The sequence below is a fragment of the Hibiscus syriacus genome, unplaced genomic scaffold (assembly GCF_006381635.1).
Source record: "Hibiscus syriacus cultivar Baekdansim isolate YM2019G1 unplaced genomic scaffold, ASM638163v2 tig00110263_pilon, whole genome shotgun sequence".
Classification (NCBI taxonomy): Eukaryota; Viridiplantae; Streptophyta; class Magnoliopsida; order Malvales; family Malvaceae; genus Hibiscus; species Hibiscus syriacus.
The window spans coordinates 1,434,996-1,456,168 of NW_024062652.1; the positions used below are offsets into that span (position 1 = coordinate 1,434,996).

The 21,173-nt window shown below is 34.2% G+C and overlaps 1 protein-coding gene and 1 pseudogene across 1 annotated transcript; one reads left to right on the forward strand and one right to left on the reverse strand.

Moving 5' to 3' along the window:
* Positions 1-1,619: 1,619 nt before the first annotated feature.
* On the reverse strand, positions 1,620-7,256 carry LOC120115325. Its single transcript, XM_039136055.1, has 9 exons — positions 7,122-7,256; positions 6,612-6,663; positions 6,244-6,322; positions 5,838-6,150; positions 5,281-5,711; positions 4,742-5,030; positions 4,003-4,192; positions 3,190-3,302; positions 1,620-1,976 (listed from the first exon to the last, which is right to left on the reverse strand). Exons 1-9 carry the CDS (start codon positions 7,254-7,256, stop codon positions 1,620-1,622), a joined length of 1,959 nt encoding a protein of 652 aa, XP_038991986.1.
* Positions 7,257-7,284: 28 nt separating this feature from the next.
* LOC120115326 lies at positions 7,285-15,220 on the forward strand (annotated as a pseudogene).
* The last annotated feature ends 5,953 nt before the right edge of the window (positions 15,221-21,173 follow it).

A 21,173-nucleotide genomic window follows, 5' to 3' on the forward strand; every position in this document is an offset into this window, starting at 1 on the left:
ATATTAGATGTCGAATTCTAACAACAAAATTTGCCAACGAGCTAACCTTCCAGATAATTCAGGTATATCCATTAGATATTTCAAAGGATCAAATCTAGATATAATCCATGTGGTATGATATAACATGTACTGCCTATGCCTTCTTGTAGTTCATACCAAAGCACAACACAAATTTTCAATTGGAGAGTATCTAGTTTCACATTCAGTGAACTTTTTACTGAGATAGTAAATAGCTCTCTCTTTTTTCTCAGTTTGATCATGCTATCCTAATACACACCCCATTGAATTTTCCCAGACCGATAAATAAAGAATTAAGGGTTTTTCTGATCACATTTCTCAGTTAGCTGCGAAATAAATCGAGCTATATAATTTAGTCTCCCTAAAAATCCTCGAAGCTCCTTTTATGTTTGTGGGGGTGGTAAATCTTGAATAGCTTTGACTTTTTCGGGATCTATTTCAATTCCTTTTTGGCTTACAAAAAATCCCAAGAGCTTTCCAGATGTTACTTCAAATGTACACTTATTTGGGTTAAGCTTTAATTGACATTTCCTTAATCTTTGGAAAAGCTTTCTCAAATTCTTGACATGTTCATTTTCTGACTTGGCTTTGACAATCATATCATCGAAATAAACTTCTAATTCTTTATGCATCATGTCGTGAAATAATGTTACCATAGCCCTTTGATACATTGCCCCTGCATTCTTTAGACTAAACGACATCACTTTATAATAAAATGTTCCCCACAAGGTGACAAACGTTGTTTTTTCATATCATCAGGGTGCATTCTAATTTGTTTATAGCCATTGAAACCATTCATAAATGAGAATAAAGAATTGTTAGCATAATTGTCTATGTGGTAAAGAAAAATTATCCTTCGGGCTAGCTCTATCGAGGTCTCGGTAGTTAATACACATTCGAACCTTACCATCTTTTTTTGATACATGGACAATATTTTCTATCCATTCAGGGTACTTGGCCACTTTAAGAAACCCGATATTGAGTTTCTTTTTTACTTCTTCCTTGACTTTAAGTAACATTTCAGGTTTCATTCTTTTCAACATTTGTTGCACATGTTTACATTTTAGCTTTATTGGTAACTTGTGTACTACCAATTATGTATCTAATCATGGCATGTCTTTATATGACCAAGCAAATACGTCTTTGTATTCTTTCAGAAACTCAATCAAATTCTATTGTTCTTTATCAGATAAGGTAGTGTAAATTTTTACCTCCTTATTCGCATTGGACCTAAATTTAAGATCTCAATAGTTTTCTCATGAGGCAGAATTTGCTTATCCTCATTTTCCACCATTTTTAACAGCTCAGGAGGTAAGTCACATCCCTCACCATTGCCATAACTCCCGACTTCCTCAGGACACATGGGCTGTTTAAAGTCAATTTCGGGTCAGTATCATAATCATTCATGTTATTGATATTTGAGTTCTTGAAAAGAAAATGAACAAGAGTATATACATATGATCACAAAAATACATTTAAAAATGTTTTCCATTTGGAATTAATGCATCTTTAATTGAAAAAGAAAAAACACAGAGTTTAACCCTTTACAAAAAATCAAACTATTGCCATAGGGTACAAGCAATAGAAAAAGTTCTTGTGTATTACTCTGAAAAAGACTTGAAAACTACAAGTAATTCTTCTGCAGTCCAATTACTTAACTCAAAGTCTGATGGTGCGGGGTAAATGCCGATAGCTTTCTTTTCTACAGATTCATCGTCTGATATGACATTTATACTCATTTCTTTCAAAGTATTCTCAACAATCAACCTTTTGTTTTGCTGATCCTCTTGAAAAATGTGTCCTCCAGACACAAAAGTATTACTCAATGGTAGAAAAATCATTGGTTCCCATATGAGATCTTCTCCAGCTAACTTTTCCTTCCTCAGTTCTTGATTCTTTCTAATACCCCTCTGTTTCTCCTTTACAGTCGGTTGATATCCCAAACCAAATCGATCTTTCTTAGAAATAGGAAAAATTGGTTTAACGGGTCCTTACAAATAACTTCTTAGCCCTTTTCCATTTTTTGCTCCCTTTCCCAAGGTCAATCTGAGCCCCATTTTTGTACAATTCGAAATTTTAGGTTTGGGCGTCTTTTTTCCTTTGGCCACAAATATGGCATTAACAAATTCCAACGATCTAAAAGAGCACTCATTAGCTTCTTCATCCAATTCAACATATGGAGTAGTGGTAGAGACTGAAACAATGATGCCTTCTTCAGCATTAAGACATATCAGCCTGCCATCTATTACAAATTTTAACTTCTGGTGTATTATGGATGGAGCTGGCCCTACTTGGTGAATCCAAGGCCTCCATAGTAAGCAATTATAAGTGGGTATAATATCTATTACAAGGAATTCCACTTCATATGTAGCTGGACCAATAGTTAAAGTAATGTTAATTTTTCCCAATACCTCTTTCTTGGTTCCATCAAAAGCTCAGACAATACTCTTACTATTTCTCATGAGTGTACTGTCGACTGGTAATTTCTTCAAAGTAACTAATGGCATTACATTCAGAGATGAACCATTATCAACTAATACTCAAGATAGAATATGTCATTTCCACTTAACCGTGATGTGCAGGGCTTTAGGGCTACCACTCATCACAAAAGGGATTTCATCTTCAGAAAAAAGAAAGGAAATTGTCAGCATGTATGTTTGTAATCAACCTATCCAATTTGTTTACAGATAATTCTTTTGGCACAAAAGTTTGATTTAACAGATTCAATAAAGTATTTCGATGTGCTTCTGAGCTTAATAAAAATGCTAAGACTGATATACGAGCAGTCAATTTTTGTAATTGTTCAGTAATACTGTATTCACTATGTTTGAGAAATTTCAAGAATTCTACAGCTTTATTTTCATTCACTGGTTCATTGATGACAATTTCATATTCTTTCAGTTGTAATACACTTTTCTTTCCTTTATTGACTATAGCTTGCTTTTCAAGCTCTTTAGAATAACACCTTCCACTTCTGGTAAAATGTCCAACCTCATCTACCTCTTCATTTCCTCCCATTGTTTTCTTCATTTAGTAGTCATAATTCCACGACACTTGCTTGTCATCTTTATACGGGAACGGGGATGGAGAAGTGATGACAACTTTTGGAGCTATTTTGTCTGATATACGAGTCCTTGGTGTAATAACTAAAGGATAATTAGAGTTTTATACCTCTCTAGATGATCCCTCGGAGGCACAAATATACATTTCCTCTTCTTCTGGTGTTTCCTTGAAAAATTCCATTTCTTTTTCATCCATCATCTTTTGTACCAAAGCCCGAAAATCTGGACATTATTGTATAACTTGTCCTTCGCAATAATGATAATGGCATATATTTCCATAGTTTAATTATTTTGCTGACAGATTAGATTTCAATAGACCAACTTTAATCATTTAAGTCCACACCCAAAACATAGGTGATTTCACCTCACTGACTTGCCTCATAACCTGTTTTTCCTTTTTCCTATACAACTGCATTGATTCCCGCTCCTGCGTGGTTTGACAATGGATTTTGAGCCACATTCGGTTGTTCATTATCACCAAAAATTATGGCATTCTTTGTTATAAGGATTTAGATGATTCTTTTGAATGCGATGCAATTTTTAATAGAATGTCCACGAGCCCCTGTATGATATTCGCATTACAAACTATCATCGTTTCACTTAGGATATGGATGTTGTATAGGTGATACATGATAGGGTGACACTAAATGTTTGTCATATAATATCTGGAATAATTCTTTGTACGACATAGGAATTGGGTCAAACTGTAGCTTTTCACTTTCTTGTCTTGGTTCTCTTACCCTTGCATGACAGCGTTTTGTGTAGAGGATCCAATATCTTGAGGTCGAGACATCATGATATTGTTTTATTCATATTTCCTCTCGTGATTTACCTAATTTTTCTTTCTTTTTCATTAATTGCTTCTTGCTAGATTCACCACTTTCAACTTTCCCAATTTTAACTGTCATTTCAATCATCTTACCTACTGTGACTATGTCAGCGAAGCTCTTAAAAGAATTCCCTATGAGGTGAGTAAAGAAAGGATCTTTTAAGGTGTTTACAAAGAGTATATTTGTTTCTTCTTCTTCCATGGGTGGATGCACTTGTACAACTATGTCCCTCCATCTCTGGGCATAATGCTTGAAACTTTCATTGATTTTCTTTTCCATGTTCTGCAACACCATTCGATTAGGTCTTATATCCTTTACATGATTGTATTATTCAAGAAAAGATTTAGCCAAATCTTTCTAAGATTTAATATGAACTCTACTTAATTGGTTGTACAATCGAATGGCCAAACCTATTAAGCTTTCTTGGAAATAATGAATCAGTAGTTGATCATTCCCTATATAACCCGTCATTTTTTTGCGAAACATTGTGATATGGGTAGAATGACATTTCATGCCATCAAAATTTTCAAAATATGGAATCTTGAACTTAGGTGGTAATACCAAATCAGATACCAAACTCAACTTTTTTGCTTCAATTCCATATATGTTAGAGCCCTCTTTCATGACCTTAACTTCTTCCATTAGTTGTTCCAATTGTTTATTTGATTCTTTCTTTTCTTCTTGATCAAAATATGGAACATTTTCAATTTTTTTGCCTTATTGAAGAACTAGGTAAGTTTATGTTTACTCTTCCTGACTGAGTAATTACTCCTGTATGGGCCTTAACATTAGATGTTGTAAGGTTTGGGGGTTTAGGGGTTCCTCAGTTACTTGAGCTTTTTGACAATCTGCTCTTGGTGTAAAGCCTGGAGGGTACAAAGATTCTTCAGTGATAGTACCAACAGCTGAGGTATTTACTTGGTCCATACCTCTCCTTTGTAACATACTTGCAAATATTTTCATAATATCATTATGGGATTTCAGCATTTGTTCATACATTTCTTCCTGGGCTTTCTTAAAATTTTCTTGCATCTCAAGCTGAGTCTTTTTAATTTGAGTGATTTTATCGTCCATTACCCTTTTTCTGGTATTGTATGGATGCTTAGAGGTGTCCAATATTCTTCAAAAAAGAAAAAAACCCCTTTAATAAAAATGAATGTTTTATTAATGATTATGATAAATATGATCAAGAAATATAACGTAAAATGCTATATGAGAAAAACAAAAATGCTTATGCAAAATATGTTAGATACAAGGTATTGATATTGGAATGATTCCTTTAGAACAAATTTTATAGTAAAACAAAGTTTTATTATAAAGCTTTTAAACATAATACAGATACAACATCACAGATACAACATTACATATACATCTGAGAAATTTCTCCTAACTGCTGTAAATGCTCAAGTAACTCAAAGACCTTATGAGCTTCTTTGGTTTCTGGATCTAATCCTTCACTTAAAGTGGTAGCCTCATATGCCAAATCAACCAAGTATTGCACCACTCCCTGAGCTTGCTCCAAATATTTTGCAATAAGATCATCTCTTTGTTCGACTTTCCATTGGGCACGTTCCCAACGATAACTCCATTGCAAAATTCCTTCATAAGGGACAATAGGGAGTTGATTTTCCTTCCTCTGAAGATCTTGGACCTTGGCCTCCAGTTCATTTACTTGCTTTCTCAGGCTTTTAGCTTCTAAGTTACTTTCTTGGCTTTGTACTTCCGTCTCTATCCTTAAGATCTTGTTTTTTAGTTTCTGATTTTGAGCTTGATTTTCCAGCAATCGTTGCTCTAATGCTTCCTTTTATTTGGAAAGTATCTTGGCATGATGTTTTCTTCGTTTGAGCTCTTCTTTGTTTTCTTTAGCATTTCTTTTTAAACCTGTCGATTCTTGTTTGCTTGAACCTTCTGCAATCTGAGTCTTTACCATCTGCTGATAAGATGACTGGAGATCATTAAAATCTAATATGAGATGTTTTTCAACTTTGCTAACCTGATATGCTCGTCCTTTATAGATGTCTATTTCAATTCCTTTATGGTATACTTCCACTTCTAATTTTTGCAGAGTTCTTTTCCATTGCTCCATTTCAATCTCAAAGTCTTGTCTTGCCAACTCTAATGGAGATGGTATAACTCTTAAATGTTCTTGGATAGGTAGAACATTCTCAATATTAACCATTGGGAGTTTGTCGTTGACTTGGCTGATTATCCATCGCTCGTATTCTTGTGAAGGCCTTTGACTGAAAGTAAACAAATTTACTTGATGAATCATTTTCCAGGCATCATCGATTCTTCTGACTTTATCCTTGTACTAATCACTTCTAAATGCAAACTCTGATTCAGACAAACCCGATGTTACAGGAATAAATTGCCTCGATCCATATTGTCTGGAGACCATCAAAGGTGCATGTCCTACGGAACCCAAAATGACAGTTAATGGAACCTAATTATATTCTCCATATTTATACAATATATTTGAAGAAGTATTCCAGGAGGCTCGCCATAATACGTCACTATTTTTGAGATTTTTGAAGATATTCATCAATTTTTCTTCATCATAACTTCTAGGCTATTCTCGAGAAAGGAAATCTCGCAAGGGTGAAAAATCTTCCAGAAATACTCGGCCAGGTGCTCTTTCCTCGTGCTTAAGATGATTAAGAATCTATACCAATAAAAAAGGTGCACAACCTATAAACTGTACCTCTCCTTCTTTCAAACAGGTCCACAGCTGATATATCCACATGCCCCAGAATCTTTGGAAAAATGATCAGTCCATAAATACCTAAAGCCAATATATCAATCTTCTTTCTTTTGTCTTGATGGCGGTAGATGACTTCTCTCAAAAAAGTCTAAGTGATACATTCACTATCACCATTCTTTTTTATATTTATTGTGGCCCACTCTTTACTCATTCTGGTAATTAAGAGTACTTTCTTCTTAAAAGGAGCAATATTAGGTGGCTTGATATATACCCTATCTTCATGGGATCTCTAATAGTGAATAAGAGCTCGATATTCCTCCATAGTAGGCATTAAATCCACTTTGCCAAAGGTGAAGCAAGTGTAGGAAGAATTTCAAAATTATGATAAAGCTCTGAACAAATGTCGGTCAACAGGGATGTCTAAGAGATAAGCAATGTCACCATAAAACTATCAATCATTTCCCATTTTCCCCATATTTCTTTAAACTCATTCAGATTGTTTTGGCGTACATTGATATCAGTATAGCCGATAAGGTCTGATACATATCCTGGTGATAAGTTATTTCCTTTGATAATTTGAGACTGCCCAGACCATCTTAGAACAACTGCATTGTCCTCTACTTCATATTGGATTCTTTGTTCCATATTTCCAGCTTTCTTATGGAAATCAATCATGAATCAACACCATGGTATGAAAATATAATGTAGAAAAAACATATTACTCAAGAATATTCAGTCAGAAAATCCTAACTTCATACAAGCTAGTTCACATACTTATTTGGAAAGATAAACATAACCGCATGATTTCTAGTTCGCATGCATTTATTCAAAAAACAAAGTAACAATTACAAGACTCAACAAGCTTTTCCTTGTGTTCTAACCTTACGATACTTATTCGGGTTGGGCTCTTACTAGATTCAAGTTCTAGGTTTATTATATGCTGAGTTCAGGCTCTAAGGTAAAAAGGGTCAACGAATTGTCCTTTGTTGGTGCCCCCTTGCACTGCCAAGCCCTCAATCCTGGTCCATTACAAACTTTTGGATCGAGCTCAATTCGAAGGAACACACTTCCTTATGTCCATACGAAGGTGAAAACCACACAAGGAACATAACGTGTGAGCTCAAAGAATGGTCCCCTATCTAATACGGAGGTGAAAACCACACGAGGGAGTAGTTTCTCATTCAAGCTAAATAGGATAAGAGCGGGGTTTTAGCTTATGTTATTAAATGCAGTGCACAGTAGGTGAGGAAAATCATAAAAAAATAATGTACACCATGTAAATTTATTCTAAAGACCCATATTTAAATATGAAAACATAAAAAACAAGTTAGTATAACTATTTATACAGAAAATGGTTATTAAAATAATCAAAGATTTAAAACAAAATTAAAACAAATTTATAATTTTATTGCAAAGACAATTAATTAATATACTGGTGGATTGACTCTCTTTGAAAAAAGTCCCCAACAGAGTCGCCAAGTTGTCGAGACGTTTATTGCCCGGCGAAAAAAACAAATAGTACACCTAAGTGTAACTGTCTCAAAAAATAAGTGTTTTTCTTCCTTGAATAAGATAAAACACTAATGTGAAGAGTCGCCACCAATCATTTAATGAGGTGTGATTGGTCACCAAAATATTATGATATTTTAATAAAATTCTTGGGAATAATATTAAAATAACACAACAAGGGTCTACTTACCAAAGAATGAGTTCAGGAGTCGGTTACGTATGGGGAATGATTAGCACCCCCATAACGCCCAAAATTGGTACCATTGTTTTTTAATTAATTTGTATTTGCAATAAAATTTATAAATTTGTATTTAATTTAATTTAAATCATACAAATAAAATTATTTATAATTACTACTACAAATACCTAATATGTTAAGTATTATAAGTTTAAATAATCCTATAATTATTTAAAATATTAAAGTTTAGCGAATAGATTATAAAATAATAAAAATAGTGGCATTAATTCGAAATATTACTAAGTGTAGATGCTATTAATGTAATTTAGCCTTTATTATTAATAGGGATTAAAATATAAACTATTAAAATATAAGGGACTAAACATAATATTTACCCTAATATATATATATATGGCAGTGACCAAAACATGATAAAATAAAATATAAAATCTAAATTAAGATGCACGAAAACATGCTTTCAATGACTAAATTAGAAAATTACAAAGTTATAGGGACTCCGGGTATAATTTACCCATGTTTAAATTTACACATAGGCCCCTCCCCAAAAAGACATCATTCGGGGAGGGGTATAAATGGCCCACCAACCGACCATTTAGGCCTAAACCTCTAATTTCTTCTATTTTCTTCCTTCTCTTAGAGAGAGAAACTCTCTTCTCTCTAAGTTTCCCTCGTCGGAGGGAAACCGTTCACCGGTCGACCACCAATCACCACCGCCGGCCACCGTGAACGGTGGCTGAAATTCACCCAAATATACCAAAATATTCCTCTCTTTCCCCTAAAGCCTAAACTGAAAACTGTTTACCCTAAAAAGCCCTCAATCGAAGTAGATCTAAGATTAATACCTTCGAAGTTTGACTTCTCTGGTGACGTTTGGATGCTCCAACGACGGTAAGACTTTCCTCCCTTTCTTCTTTTAATATTTTACTAATTTTGGTAACTGCCTTAGCTTCTCTCTTGCTTGGTTCTTGTTTTTCTCTTGCAGATTTCGACCCTATTTATAAGGTTTTCGAACCACCTTTCGGACCGGTTAAAAGGGTAAACCTCGGTGAGTCACTGGAGCTACGGTGGTGACTCACCCTAGGGGCAGTGAGTTGTGCGGTTGATAGACTGGGTGCATTAAATGTACCCAGATCTCTTAGATCCAGCGATGATGTGGCTGTTGTTGACTGGAGCGTTTGGAGGCGACGCCAGCGAGGGCATCATCACACTATGACGGCGGTCGAAATAGCCCTAGGGTTGTAATGATATAATAATAATAATATACAATTAAATTCGGACGAAAATGACTGTCGACACAGACTTACCACCGGAAAGAGGTTATTAAGTTCTTTGTTTTTGTATCCCGATATCCCTGAGAAGCTCTCATATGTTGGTGATTATGGTGGATCTTCCTATTATCTGACTGCTCCCACAAACGGTATTATAGTTGCTAAGAAACCATCTAATTGTAGCCAAAGCCTGCTGTCATCGGATCGACATAGTTGGTCGATTAAAGCGGTTAAAGAGCGTGTGAATACTGCCTCCATTGCTTCAACTGCAGAGCCTTTGTTTGGGGGATCCGATGACTTGGAAGAAGAAAGCTATGATCTTGATTACTCTGTGGAGGCTCTTCTTTTGCTTCAGAAGTCTATGCTTGAAAGCAATGGACTCTCTCATTCAAATCGCCAGTTCGAAAAGGTTATGAGAAGGTACCTGTTACTTGTTCTGGATAAGGTGTTCAAATTTTCGAACTAATTCGATTAACCGACCGAACCGAATTAGTTCGGTTAATTCGATCGACCATCCAATTAGTTCGGTCGGTCAACGGTTAAGAAAATTTTAGAATTCGGTTAACGGTTAATTCGGTTCAAAATCGGTTAATTAACCGAATTAACTGAAATTAAATTTTAAATTTTAAATATATTATATATAACATATGGGCTCAGCCAAAACCATTTAAAACCCAATTAATAATTTAAGATCCAATAAATTTTAAACCTAAATCAATATTAATTAATTAAAAAAATTTATATAAAATGTTTATTTTATAATTATATATTATTTAAATTAATTGTAAACTATTTTTTTAATTAAAAAATATTATATATATTATATATAATATATGAGATCAGCTGAAACCATTTAAAACCCAATTAATAATTTAAGATCCAATAACTTTTAAACATAAATCAATATTAATTAATTAAAAAAATTATATAAAATTTTTATTTTATAATTATATATTATTTAAATTAATTAGAAACTGTTTTTTTTTCAATTAAAAAATATTTAATTTTTATATAAATTAGAAAATTTTAAAAATTTTAGGTTAATTCGAAAATTAGCCGAATTAACCGAAATTTATTCGGTTCGGTTAATATTTTCGAAAAAAAGTTCGGTTCGGTTAACGGTTAAAGAAAAAAAAGTTCGGTTAATTCGGTTAAAGTTAATTCGGTTCGGTCGGCCACCGAATTAACCGAATGAACAGCCCTAGTTCCGGGGTGTCAGCTCGGCAACGGAGAGTCGGTACTAGGAGGAAAATTCTGAGCCGGTGCAAACTAATGTCAAACAGGTAAGATCATTGATCGGTCCAGAGCTGCTTCGAAGCCGGTCAAAAGGTTATGTGAAAGGTGTAGTAACTGCGGAGTTGCTCAGCCATACTGAAGTTGTTCGATTGTCAAAGAAAATCCGAGCGGGACTTTCATTGGAGGATCAGAGGTTTAGGTATTTGTATATGATGTATATTAGATGAATTGTTGTAATTCAATTCTAATTGTTGTGATGCCATTGTAGATTGAAGGAAAGGCTCGGGTGTGAACCGTCTGATGAACAACTTGCAACTTCTTTGAAGATTTCTCGTACCGAGTTACATTCGATATTATTCGAATGTTCATTTGCAAGAGACAAGCTGGCAATGAGCAATGTTCGTTTGGTTATGTCCACAGCTCAACGATACGATAACTTGGGCGGGAAAATGTCTGATCTTATTCAGGTAACCCACCTTTGAATACACAATAAGATGATCTACTTATACCATGTCCAATTGTTCAGTTTTACTGCATCATGAACTTGTTTGTTCTATTTATGTGTAGGGTGGTTTGATTGGACTATTGCGAGGTATTGAAAAATTTGATTCTTCAAAGGGATATAAAATTTCGACTTACGATTACTGGTGGATAAGTCAGGTAATGATCATCCGAGGTCCTACGACTCTGATGAGAGTGTCGAATATGAATACGTGCCAGAAAATCAGTGTTTGTACTTTATGTTACTTTGAAACTAGTTTTGATCTTATTTTACAAGATGTTACATAGTTCACCTTTTTCCTCGGTGTATCAAGAGCATTAGTCGAGAACTCGAGAACGTTAAGGTTGCCTACACATATGCATGAACGATTGGGATTAATCCGAAATGCAAAATCCAGACTCCGAGAGAAAGGAATAGTGCCGACTATCGATGTAAGTGGTATCCATTACTATTACAAGTATTAAGCTTCGATGAATTACAGTTAGTCCGACCGATGTTTAATACCTGCATCCGAGCTTGACCCTATTTTAAGCTTATTTATTCTCTCAATCAACCATAATCGATTCTATTATACTTGCAGAGGATTGCCGAGAGTCCGAACATGTCCCAGAAAAAAGTTTGTAATGCTACCGAGGTACTGAAGTTACTTTCCGGGTTAACAATTGCAGATGCATTTTCCAATCCTAAATCTAGAATTACTTTGATGCAGGCTGTAAGGTCTTCTCACTCGACCGCGATGCGTTCCCCTCTATCAACGGTCTTCCAGGAGAGACTCATCATAGTGTAAGTTACCACTAATATGAACCAACTCAACCTTGATGATTATTTACTACTAATAAAGTTTCGGTTTTTTGAGTACATTGCAGATAACCATGAAGGAAACAATCCATGGCATGGAGTAGATGAATGGGCACTTCAGGTAAATGAATAGATCGATCTTAAAATGGTCATTTCTTCACTACTTTTGGTCTCAATCTTCATATCTCTGTGTCCATCTGCTTCATGAATCGGATTCAACCCAAATTAAACAAATTTCTAAATAAAACAGTCGATATCAAACCGACTCGATGAATATTGCATTTGCTGGATGAACAGGCTGATAGATATAACACTGGGAGAACGAGAGAGGGAGATCATGCGACTGTACCACGGTCTCGGTAAAGAGAGTCTTACATGGGAGAACATCAGTAAACGGTGAGTTTGTTCATCATACATTGGTCGAATTCCTTTATCATTCAACAGTTTCTCTTTTCATTTTGTCGTAACCGGCTTTCGCCCGGGCACGAAATTTTTACTCGGAGTGAAAAGTGATGTGAATAAATGGTTTTTAAAATGTTTTGGGAGTCACCATAAGCCTTTTGGGTCAGACAGGTCGAATACCTAAAAAATATCTTTTAAAAGAGTTTTTAAAAAAGCATCAGTTAAAAGATAAATTGATCTGCTTTTTAACCAAAGATTCGTTCTTTTTAATATGTTTTAAAGGTAGGTCGATTACGTTTAGGGAAGGATTAGCACCCACACAACGCCCAAAATTGATACTAATTAATTATAAATTGTCTCTATTATTGGAAATTTAAAAATTCAAATATATTTAATTCATAATTCTGTTAAATTTATTTATTAATATATTAATATCTATATTTTTAAATAAGATATTTATTTACTTAGAAATATCAGAAAAAGGGTTTCTAGGTGCTTTAAGACAGCTATTTTCTCAATATTAAAAAAAATTATAAAACATTTATCTAAAAATAATAATAATAATATTTATTTATTTAAAAATATCAGAAAATGGACATCCAATTACTCTAAGACTGTCCTTTCTTAATATTGAAAAATAAATAAATATTAATAATAATTTTCCTAAGCAAATAATTTAAATAAAATAATATGTATTTTCTGGTTTTTATAAGTAAAATATTTATTTATTTTTAAAAAAACTAGAATAGGACATCTAGTTGCTTTAAGACTGTCATTTTCTTCGATATTTGAAAAATAAATAAATAATATTAGTTAAACAAATATATATATATATATATATATATATATATATATATATATGAATAATATAATAATAAAATAATAATTAAAGTAATAATTTAAGCATATTGAAATTGAAATGATAATAATACAAATTAAATTACAATTAAATAGTGACTAAAACATATAAAATTAAAGTAATAGGATTAAAATATAATAATTAAAATTTACAACCCTTATTCGTAGTATTATAAAAATATAATTACTAATAGTGTAATTAACCCTAATTATTAATAGGTGATTAAAATAATAATTATTTAAAGTTAAAGGCTCTAATTCGAATAAGAAAAAGTCTGAGTGCTAATAACGTAATTTAGCCTTATTTAATTAATTCGGGTTAAAATAATAATTACTAAACTGTAAGAGACTAAATTAGGTATTTACCCTAAATATATATATATACATATATGGATTAAAATAAAATAAAATAAAATTTAAAGACATAATTAAAAATGCTCATAAGTGTAATTAGTGACTATAATGAAAATTTACAAAACTGTAGGTATCACGCATATGATTTGGCCATTAGTGTAAATTACACATATACCCCCTACCCAAAACGACATCGTTTGGGACAGGATATAAACCCATAAAACCGGCCATTTTAGGCCATTCTTCTCATTTTTCTTATTTCCTCTCTCTCTCTAGCTGAGAGAGATGAAATTCTCTATGCCATCTCTCTAAAACAGAGAGGGAGAGACCATTGGCCGGCAGCCGTGCTCTGGCGCCGACCACCACCGCCGGCCACCGTGAGCGGTGGCCGGAACTCCCAAATTACCCCAAAATACTAATCTCGGCCTCCTAATGTCGATTCCAACCTTTGTTTTCCCTAAAAACCTTTATATTTCCGTAGATCTAATTTTTTTTACCTTCGACGTTTGGTTTCTAGCAGCAAGTGGAGGCTATGGTGAGTTGTCTCAAGTGGAGGCTATGGTGAGTTGTCTCTTTTCCTTCTTTTTTTTCGTTTGTTGTTTGGTGGTTTGCTCCGTTGGTTCTTTGTTTCTTGGTTGCTATTTTCCCCTGTTTTGTGTTGTTCGTCGTTGCTGGTTTGCCTCTGTTTGCTGTTTCTATTGTGGTTCTCTGTAGTTCTTGCTCTCTCCGCTCTCTTTTGCAGTTTTGGTGGCTTTATAGCCACCATGGTGATGTCCTTGGACCAGTCCAAAAAGGGGCTCTTTGGTGAGTCACCGGACTATGGTGGTGACTCACAATAGAGTTGTAGCGTGGAGGGGCAGCTGGATCTTCTGGAGCGTTCTGTTGAAGGCGGTAGCAGCTGGAACATCGACGTGGGGCGGCTGGAGGCAGAGGCGCAGCCGCGTGGTCCCTAGGGTATCATAACCCAAGGGTTTCTTGTTGGTGAGCTTTGGACCGTTGGATCTTGCCAGATCCAACGGTGGAGATCGTTGGCGACTGGCTGAGATGATGGAAACCCTAGAAGGGTTCTGCTGGGCTTGGTCGGGTTGGGCTCGGGTCTGTTTGTAAACTGGGTTGGGTTTATTTGTAATTGAGCTCCGGGTTTTGGGCCTGTAATGTATTAAAATTAATTAATTAATTAATTAATTAATTAATAATAATATAATATAATAATAATATTAAAACAAAATAATAATATAAATAAAATAAATGAAATAAAAACTAGTGTCTTCACATTTCGTTCTCGAGTTGGTTTAACTTTTTCTCTAGTTAATTCATCAGGCATTGGTTTGTCGAGAGATGGTCTGTCGAGAGAAAGAGTGCGGCAAATCGGCCTCGTTGCGATGGAGAAACTAAAGAACACTGCCAGAAATAACGAAATGGAGGCTATGTTATTGAAGCCGTGATTCTTAATGCTTCAAACATACACATGGTAGAAATGACTGTATATATACAAAGCAAAATTGTATGTTGAAATACATATATTCATGGAATTTTTCTGTATATATATATATATATACCAAGCAAAATTGTTTGTTGAAATACATATATTCATGGAATTTTTCTGTAATTATGATACTAAACACGTAGTTTGAATGCATATAGTGATATTTTTTTTTGAGATTAGATAGTATATGTTCAAAGATAACTCTGGTTTATTTGACAATAAGTCACTTGATTTTTTTGCATTTAATGATATTAAACTTTTTTATTATAGGTGATAATTGATAGTGCATATTTTCATGATAATAAATAGCATCTGTTTCGAATTTTTTAAAGTAATTGAAAATATACGTACCCTATAAATATAATTGTTTGAATTTAAATTTTATAGGAAGAATAAAATTTATTTTTACCACTGAGATCACTCATTAATTTTATATTCATGTGATATTTGGATTCAGATTTTTTAATTATAATCTGTAATCATATAAATTTTTGAATATTTATTATTAAAATTTGTTTTATATGTAGGTAGGGGTGTTCAAAAATACCCTACTCAGATGACTCGACCTGTCGATCCAATAAAAAACCGGGTATTTTTTAATAAAAAATTCAAGTTCCGGTTCGGGTACCCTGCCCGACATTTCCTGAGTCAAGCCCGGGTCACAAAATTATCTAGCTACCCAATTATATTTTTTATAGATAATAGTATTAGTACATATTTAATTATTAATACTTAATAATTGTATATATTAAGTTAAACTAATAAAATTAAAAAAACGTTGATTCCCAAAATTAAAATCCCTAAAAATTAATAATTTGTGTAAGTTTTTCTCGGGTACCCGCTTATCTAAGTAAACAATTAAATTTGTGTATTTTTTTTAAATTAATAATTTAAAAATAAAAAAATCATATACTCGCTTACCTAAATTACGGATATCCGTAAAATCAAGATACCCGATTACCGAATACCTGCAACATCTGAATCGAGACATGATCCGATCAATCAATTACCCGATGACCCAAGTACCCGAAAATCGAGTATCCCTGGGTATCGGATTTGAATATCCCTATCTAAAGGGATAATGTTTTTTATTCAAATTTACGATTTGAATCTCATTTTCCTCACAATTACATATATTATAAATTTTGATATCTCATTTTGAGTTTATTATTCATTTTAATTTATTTTTATATAACATATTCACATATCCAATGATTAATATTTAAATCAAATTTATATAGTAATACTAGGATTTAATATAAATGAGAAATAGATTTGGATTTGAAATGGTTATGCAATTTAAATTTAAACATATGATAAATTATAAATAAATGATAATTTTGGGTAAACTACGCATTAATATTTAAACTATTAGTTTTAGTCTATTTTAGTATTTAAATTTTTAAGTTTTTCAAAATCATAACTAACGTTTAGTTTTTATTTCATTTAGTACATGTCGTTAAAAACTTTACATGTTTAGTACCTAAACTATCAATTTTGGTCAATTTTAGTATTTAAACTTTTTTCAAAACTTTTTTTTTATATAAATGGGAGGTTTCATTAAAAACATCTTCATATTTGAAGAAATACTCGAAGGTATCTCTAAGAACATAGGAAGGAGAAAAAAAGTACCTCAATTTTATTAATAACTCAAAATAAAATCACATATACAAAAATCAGTCTATAAACACAGCCAAAAACTCCTGAACAACACACATATAAACCAACCAGAAACAACAAAATCAAACATATACAATCAGCTAATATCTGATTTAGCTAGTTCATCTACATCCCAATCCGCACATCTCTGAATGTGTTTAATAGTAACACTCCGATCCAGAACAATTTCAACGATTTCTTTTACTAGCGCCTCAAAAAGACCAGGACAAGAGCCAGGATTTTGAATCCAAACCAATGCATTGGCACAATCACTTTCTAGGAATAACCTCCCCTTTGAGCTCCACTCTGACTTCGTAAACAGAAACAGGAATGCTTTTACAACCAATAATTCTGCCAAGACAGCAGAGCCAGATCCATTATGATCCGAAAGAGACCCCAACAGCCCACCACACCATCTGAATCCCGAAGTAATCTCCCAATTCCTCTTCAAAGCCAATCCTTATCCATCGCACCATCAATGTTCACTTTAAAAAAAACCCAAGGGGCGGGGGGACCAGAAGATAGATAAACGGAAACTCGTCCGACTCAGCGTGCAACTATCTGCAATTTTAGGATCACCCACTATGCAATCAAACTAGACAGATTTTAGGATGTTTCGCGGGAAACCACGAAGGCAACCTAAATCTTGTAATGAAAAACAACTAAGAAGAATCGACCTTTTCTCTCTCGAAAACAACATCATTCCTTAATTTTCACATTGACCAAAAAATAGCCCCTGGGATGAACACCCATATCTTCGAATGAGGATTTAAATCCATTCAGATAGCTAAAAGATCTAAAGGGTTAACAGGGAAAGTAGTAGACACATTCCAGAACCTCATAAACTTACCCCATAACTCCCACACAACTTTACACAACACAAAGAGATGCGAGATTGACTTTAGTTTCAAATCACATAGTGGGCAGAAGATTTCCTCAATATCAACACCATGTTTTGCAAGTTTAGTTCTAACAGTCAGATTTTGGTGAATGACCTGCCACACAAAACTCTCTAAGATCATAATGGATTGAACAAAATCCGATCGGTCATTATATTAACACAAGACTTTACGGAATATGACACTTCCCCACTCCCTAGCCTAAGACAACAGTCATTCTCTAGGGGCCCAAAAGAGAAATTGTTAAGTAACAAAATGAGTTTTAGCCATTGATCCACCTCCAAATCTGCTAGATTCCTTCTGAACTGAAGGTCCCAACATCAACCTGAAGAATTTAAACTTCTAAACTTAACAATCCGTCTTTCTTTATTAGCAGAGAGAGAAAACAAACGAGGAAATTACGTTTTTAAAGGGGAATTGCCTAGCACTCATCCAACCAGAAACAAATTAACTCCCATTTTCCCACTTAAGCTTAAGATGCTTACGGAAACATAACCCGAAATCATCATTGATACCACAATTTTATATAATTCCTCTCCAAATCCAGGAAGATCTCGAGGATGATACATTTCCAACCCCAATAAAGCTCGAGACAACATCATACTTGCAGTATACTAACTTCTTCCACCAAGAAATTTTCTCGGATGTAAATTTCCAAGACCATTTCCCTAAAGCACTTGATTCATGAGATCAAGGTTGATGATTCCCAACCCACCCATCTCCTTCGGCAAACAAACTGACGACCACTTTAACCAATTGTTGAAAATTTAATATTAGCTTAAATAAGTTCACACCTAAATTAATTTGATGACATTGCTTACATCAATTTAGTTTTGATGTCACTGCTTACATCAATTTAGTTAAGTGGAAATTAAGTATTTTTCTCATGTTTAATTTCAATGGTTTATATTATTTAGTGATTATTTTAATGAGTGGTTTAGATTGTTTCTTGTAACCTATAAATACCCTACTTGTATTTGAGTTTTATCATCCAACAATCAAAGCTTAATTATAAGCATTTGAAAGTTTTCTTAAGAATTCTTCCCTTTTGTAATTTTGTGAGATTATTATAAAGAGAGTTTTTCTTCTTCTCGATCAATTAGAGTTTTTACTCTATTTTAATTCAATAATTGATATAAGAGCCACGTTTTTAAGGTCTCTTGAAATTCCAAGTATGCTCTGTGCCTCTAGTTTTTAACTGATCTTCCATATCAGAAAAGATTTCTTGAGATTATTGTCGGGGTTATTACAAACCTTGTGGAGCTTCTTTGTGTTTATAGTAATTTAGTACTCTGCACGTTTGTTACTCTAGCTTGTTCGGTGTAGTCAAAGCCTTGCCGTTAAGATGGGTGATCTTCAAGTAGTTGGAGGAATCAAGAAGCTCAATAACAAAAACTACAACACGTGGGCAACATGTATGGAGTCATAATTACAAGGTCAAGATCTTTGGGAGGTTTTCGGTGGTGGTGAAGTTACACAACCGGCGGCAGAAGATACCAATGGCATCTTGCGAAAGTGGAAAATTAAAACATGCAAAACAATGTTTGCTTTAAAGACCACAATTGAAGAAGAAATATTGGAGCACATCCAAAATACTAAAACACCAAAGGAAGCATGGGACACTTTTGTTACACTCTTTTCGAAGAGGAACGATACAAAATTGCAACTTTTTGAGAATGAACTTCTATCAATGGCGCAACGCGACATGGCGGTTGCCCAATACTTTCACAATTTGAAGTCGATATGCCGTGAAATTTCAGAATTAGATTCGACAACTGCATTGGGGAAGTTAGGATAAACAGAATAATTGTTCATGGTTTGATACCCAAATATCGAGGGTTTGTTATCACTGTACAGGGATGTCCAACACAACCATCGCTTGTTGAGTTTGAAAATTTGCTTGCAGGTCAAGAAGCCATGGATAAGAAAATGGGAGGAGTCTCACCGAAGGGTGAAGAGGAAGTGCTCTACACCAACAAAAGTAGAGGCACTTTTCAATGGTATACTGGCAATGGATCTGAAAAGGATGGTGACAAGGTAAAAATTACCAAGGAAAGGGAGGCCCTCATTCAAATGGAGCTTCCAATAATCACGGTAATAGTAGAAAGTTCGATGGCAAGTGTTACAACTGCGGGAAGATGGGCCACATGGAAAAAGATTGTTGAACCAAGAAAAAGCCTGTTGAAAGTAATACTGCTACTTCCAGTTCGAATGAGAATAGTGAAGATGGTTGGGATCCTGAAGTGTTATTTGCTACGGAGGAAGAAGAATTAGCTCTCATGGTAAAAACACCAGAATGGATTGACTACAATAATGATTGGATCGTAGATTCGAGCTGCTAAAATCATATGATGGGTGACAAATAGAAGTTGCAAAACCTGTCTGAGTATAATGGAGGTCGTGTGGTGGTGGCAGCTGATAATTCAAGGTTACTGATAACTCACATCGGTAAGACGATAGTTATGCCTCGATAAAATTCTAACTAGGTGCAACTTCAAGATGTTTATCATGTCCCAGGAATGAAGAAAATTTTTCTATCATTGGCTCAATTAACATCATCAAGCCATTATGTCTTATTTGGTCCTCAAGAAGTGAAGGTTTATCGTGACGTCAAAATCTTAGAAACACCAACAATGGAGGGACGACGTTTAAAGTCAATCTACGTGATGTCATCAGAGTTTGCATATGTAGACAGGACAAGGAAAAATGAGACATCAGATCTATGGCACATGCGGTTAGGTCACGTTAGCTATTCTAAGCTAAGTGTGATGGTGAAGAAGTCGATGCTTAAGGGGATTCTTCAACTAGACGTAGGAACAGACACAGTCTGTGCGGGATGTCAGTTTGGTAAAGCACACCAATTGCCACATGACGAGTCGAAGTGTAAATCAAAAGAACCGTTGGAGTTGGTCCACTCTGATGTGTTTAGATCGGTTAAGCAACAGTCAATTAGCGGTATGCGGTACATATAAACATTCTTGATGACTTCTTCAGGTATGTGTGGGTTTTCTTTATGAAAGAAAAATCTGACACATTCTTAAAGTTTAAAGAATTCAGAGACTCAGCTGAAGGAGAACTGGGAAAGAAGATATGTTGCTTGCGCACAGAAAACATAGGAGAATATAGATAAAATGAGTTCTCTCAATACCTAAGAGAATGTTGAATATTTCATCAGTACACTTGTGCCAATATGCCACAACAGAATGGTGTAGTGGAAAGAAAAACCGGCATCTTACAGAAATTTGTCGAAGTACGCTACATGCAAAGAACGTACCTGGAAGGTTTTGGGCTGAAGCAATTAAGACTGCAATCTTTGTGATCAACAGACTTCATCAACCAAGGTTAGGATTTGTTTCACCCTTTGAGATACTATGGAACATAAAACCTACAGT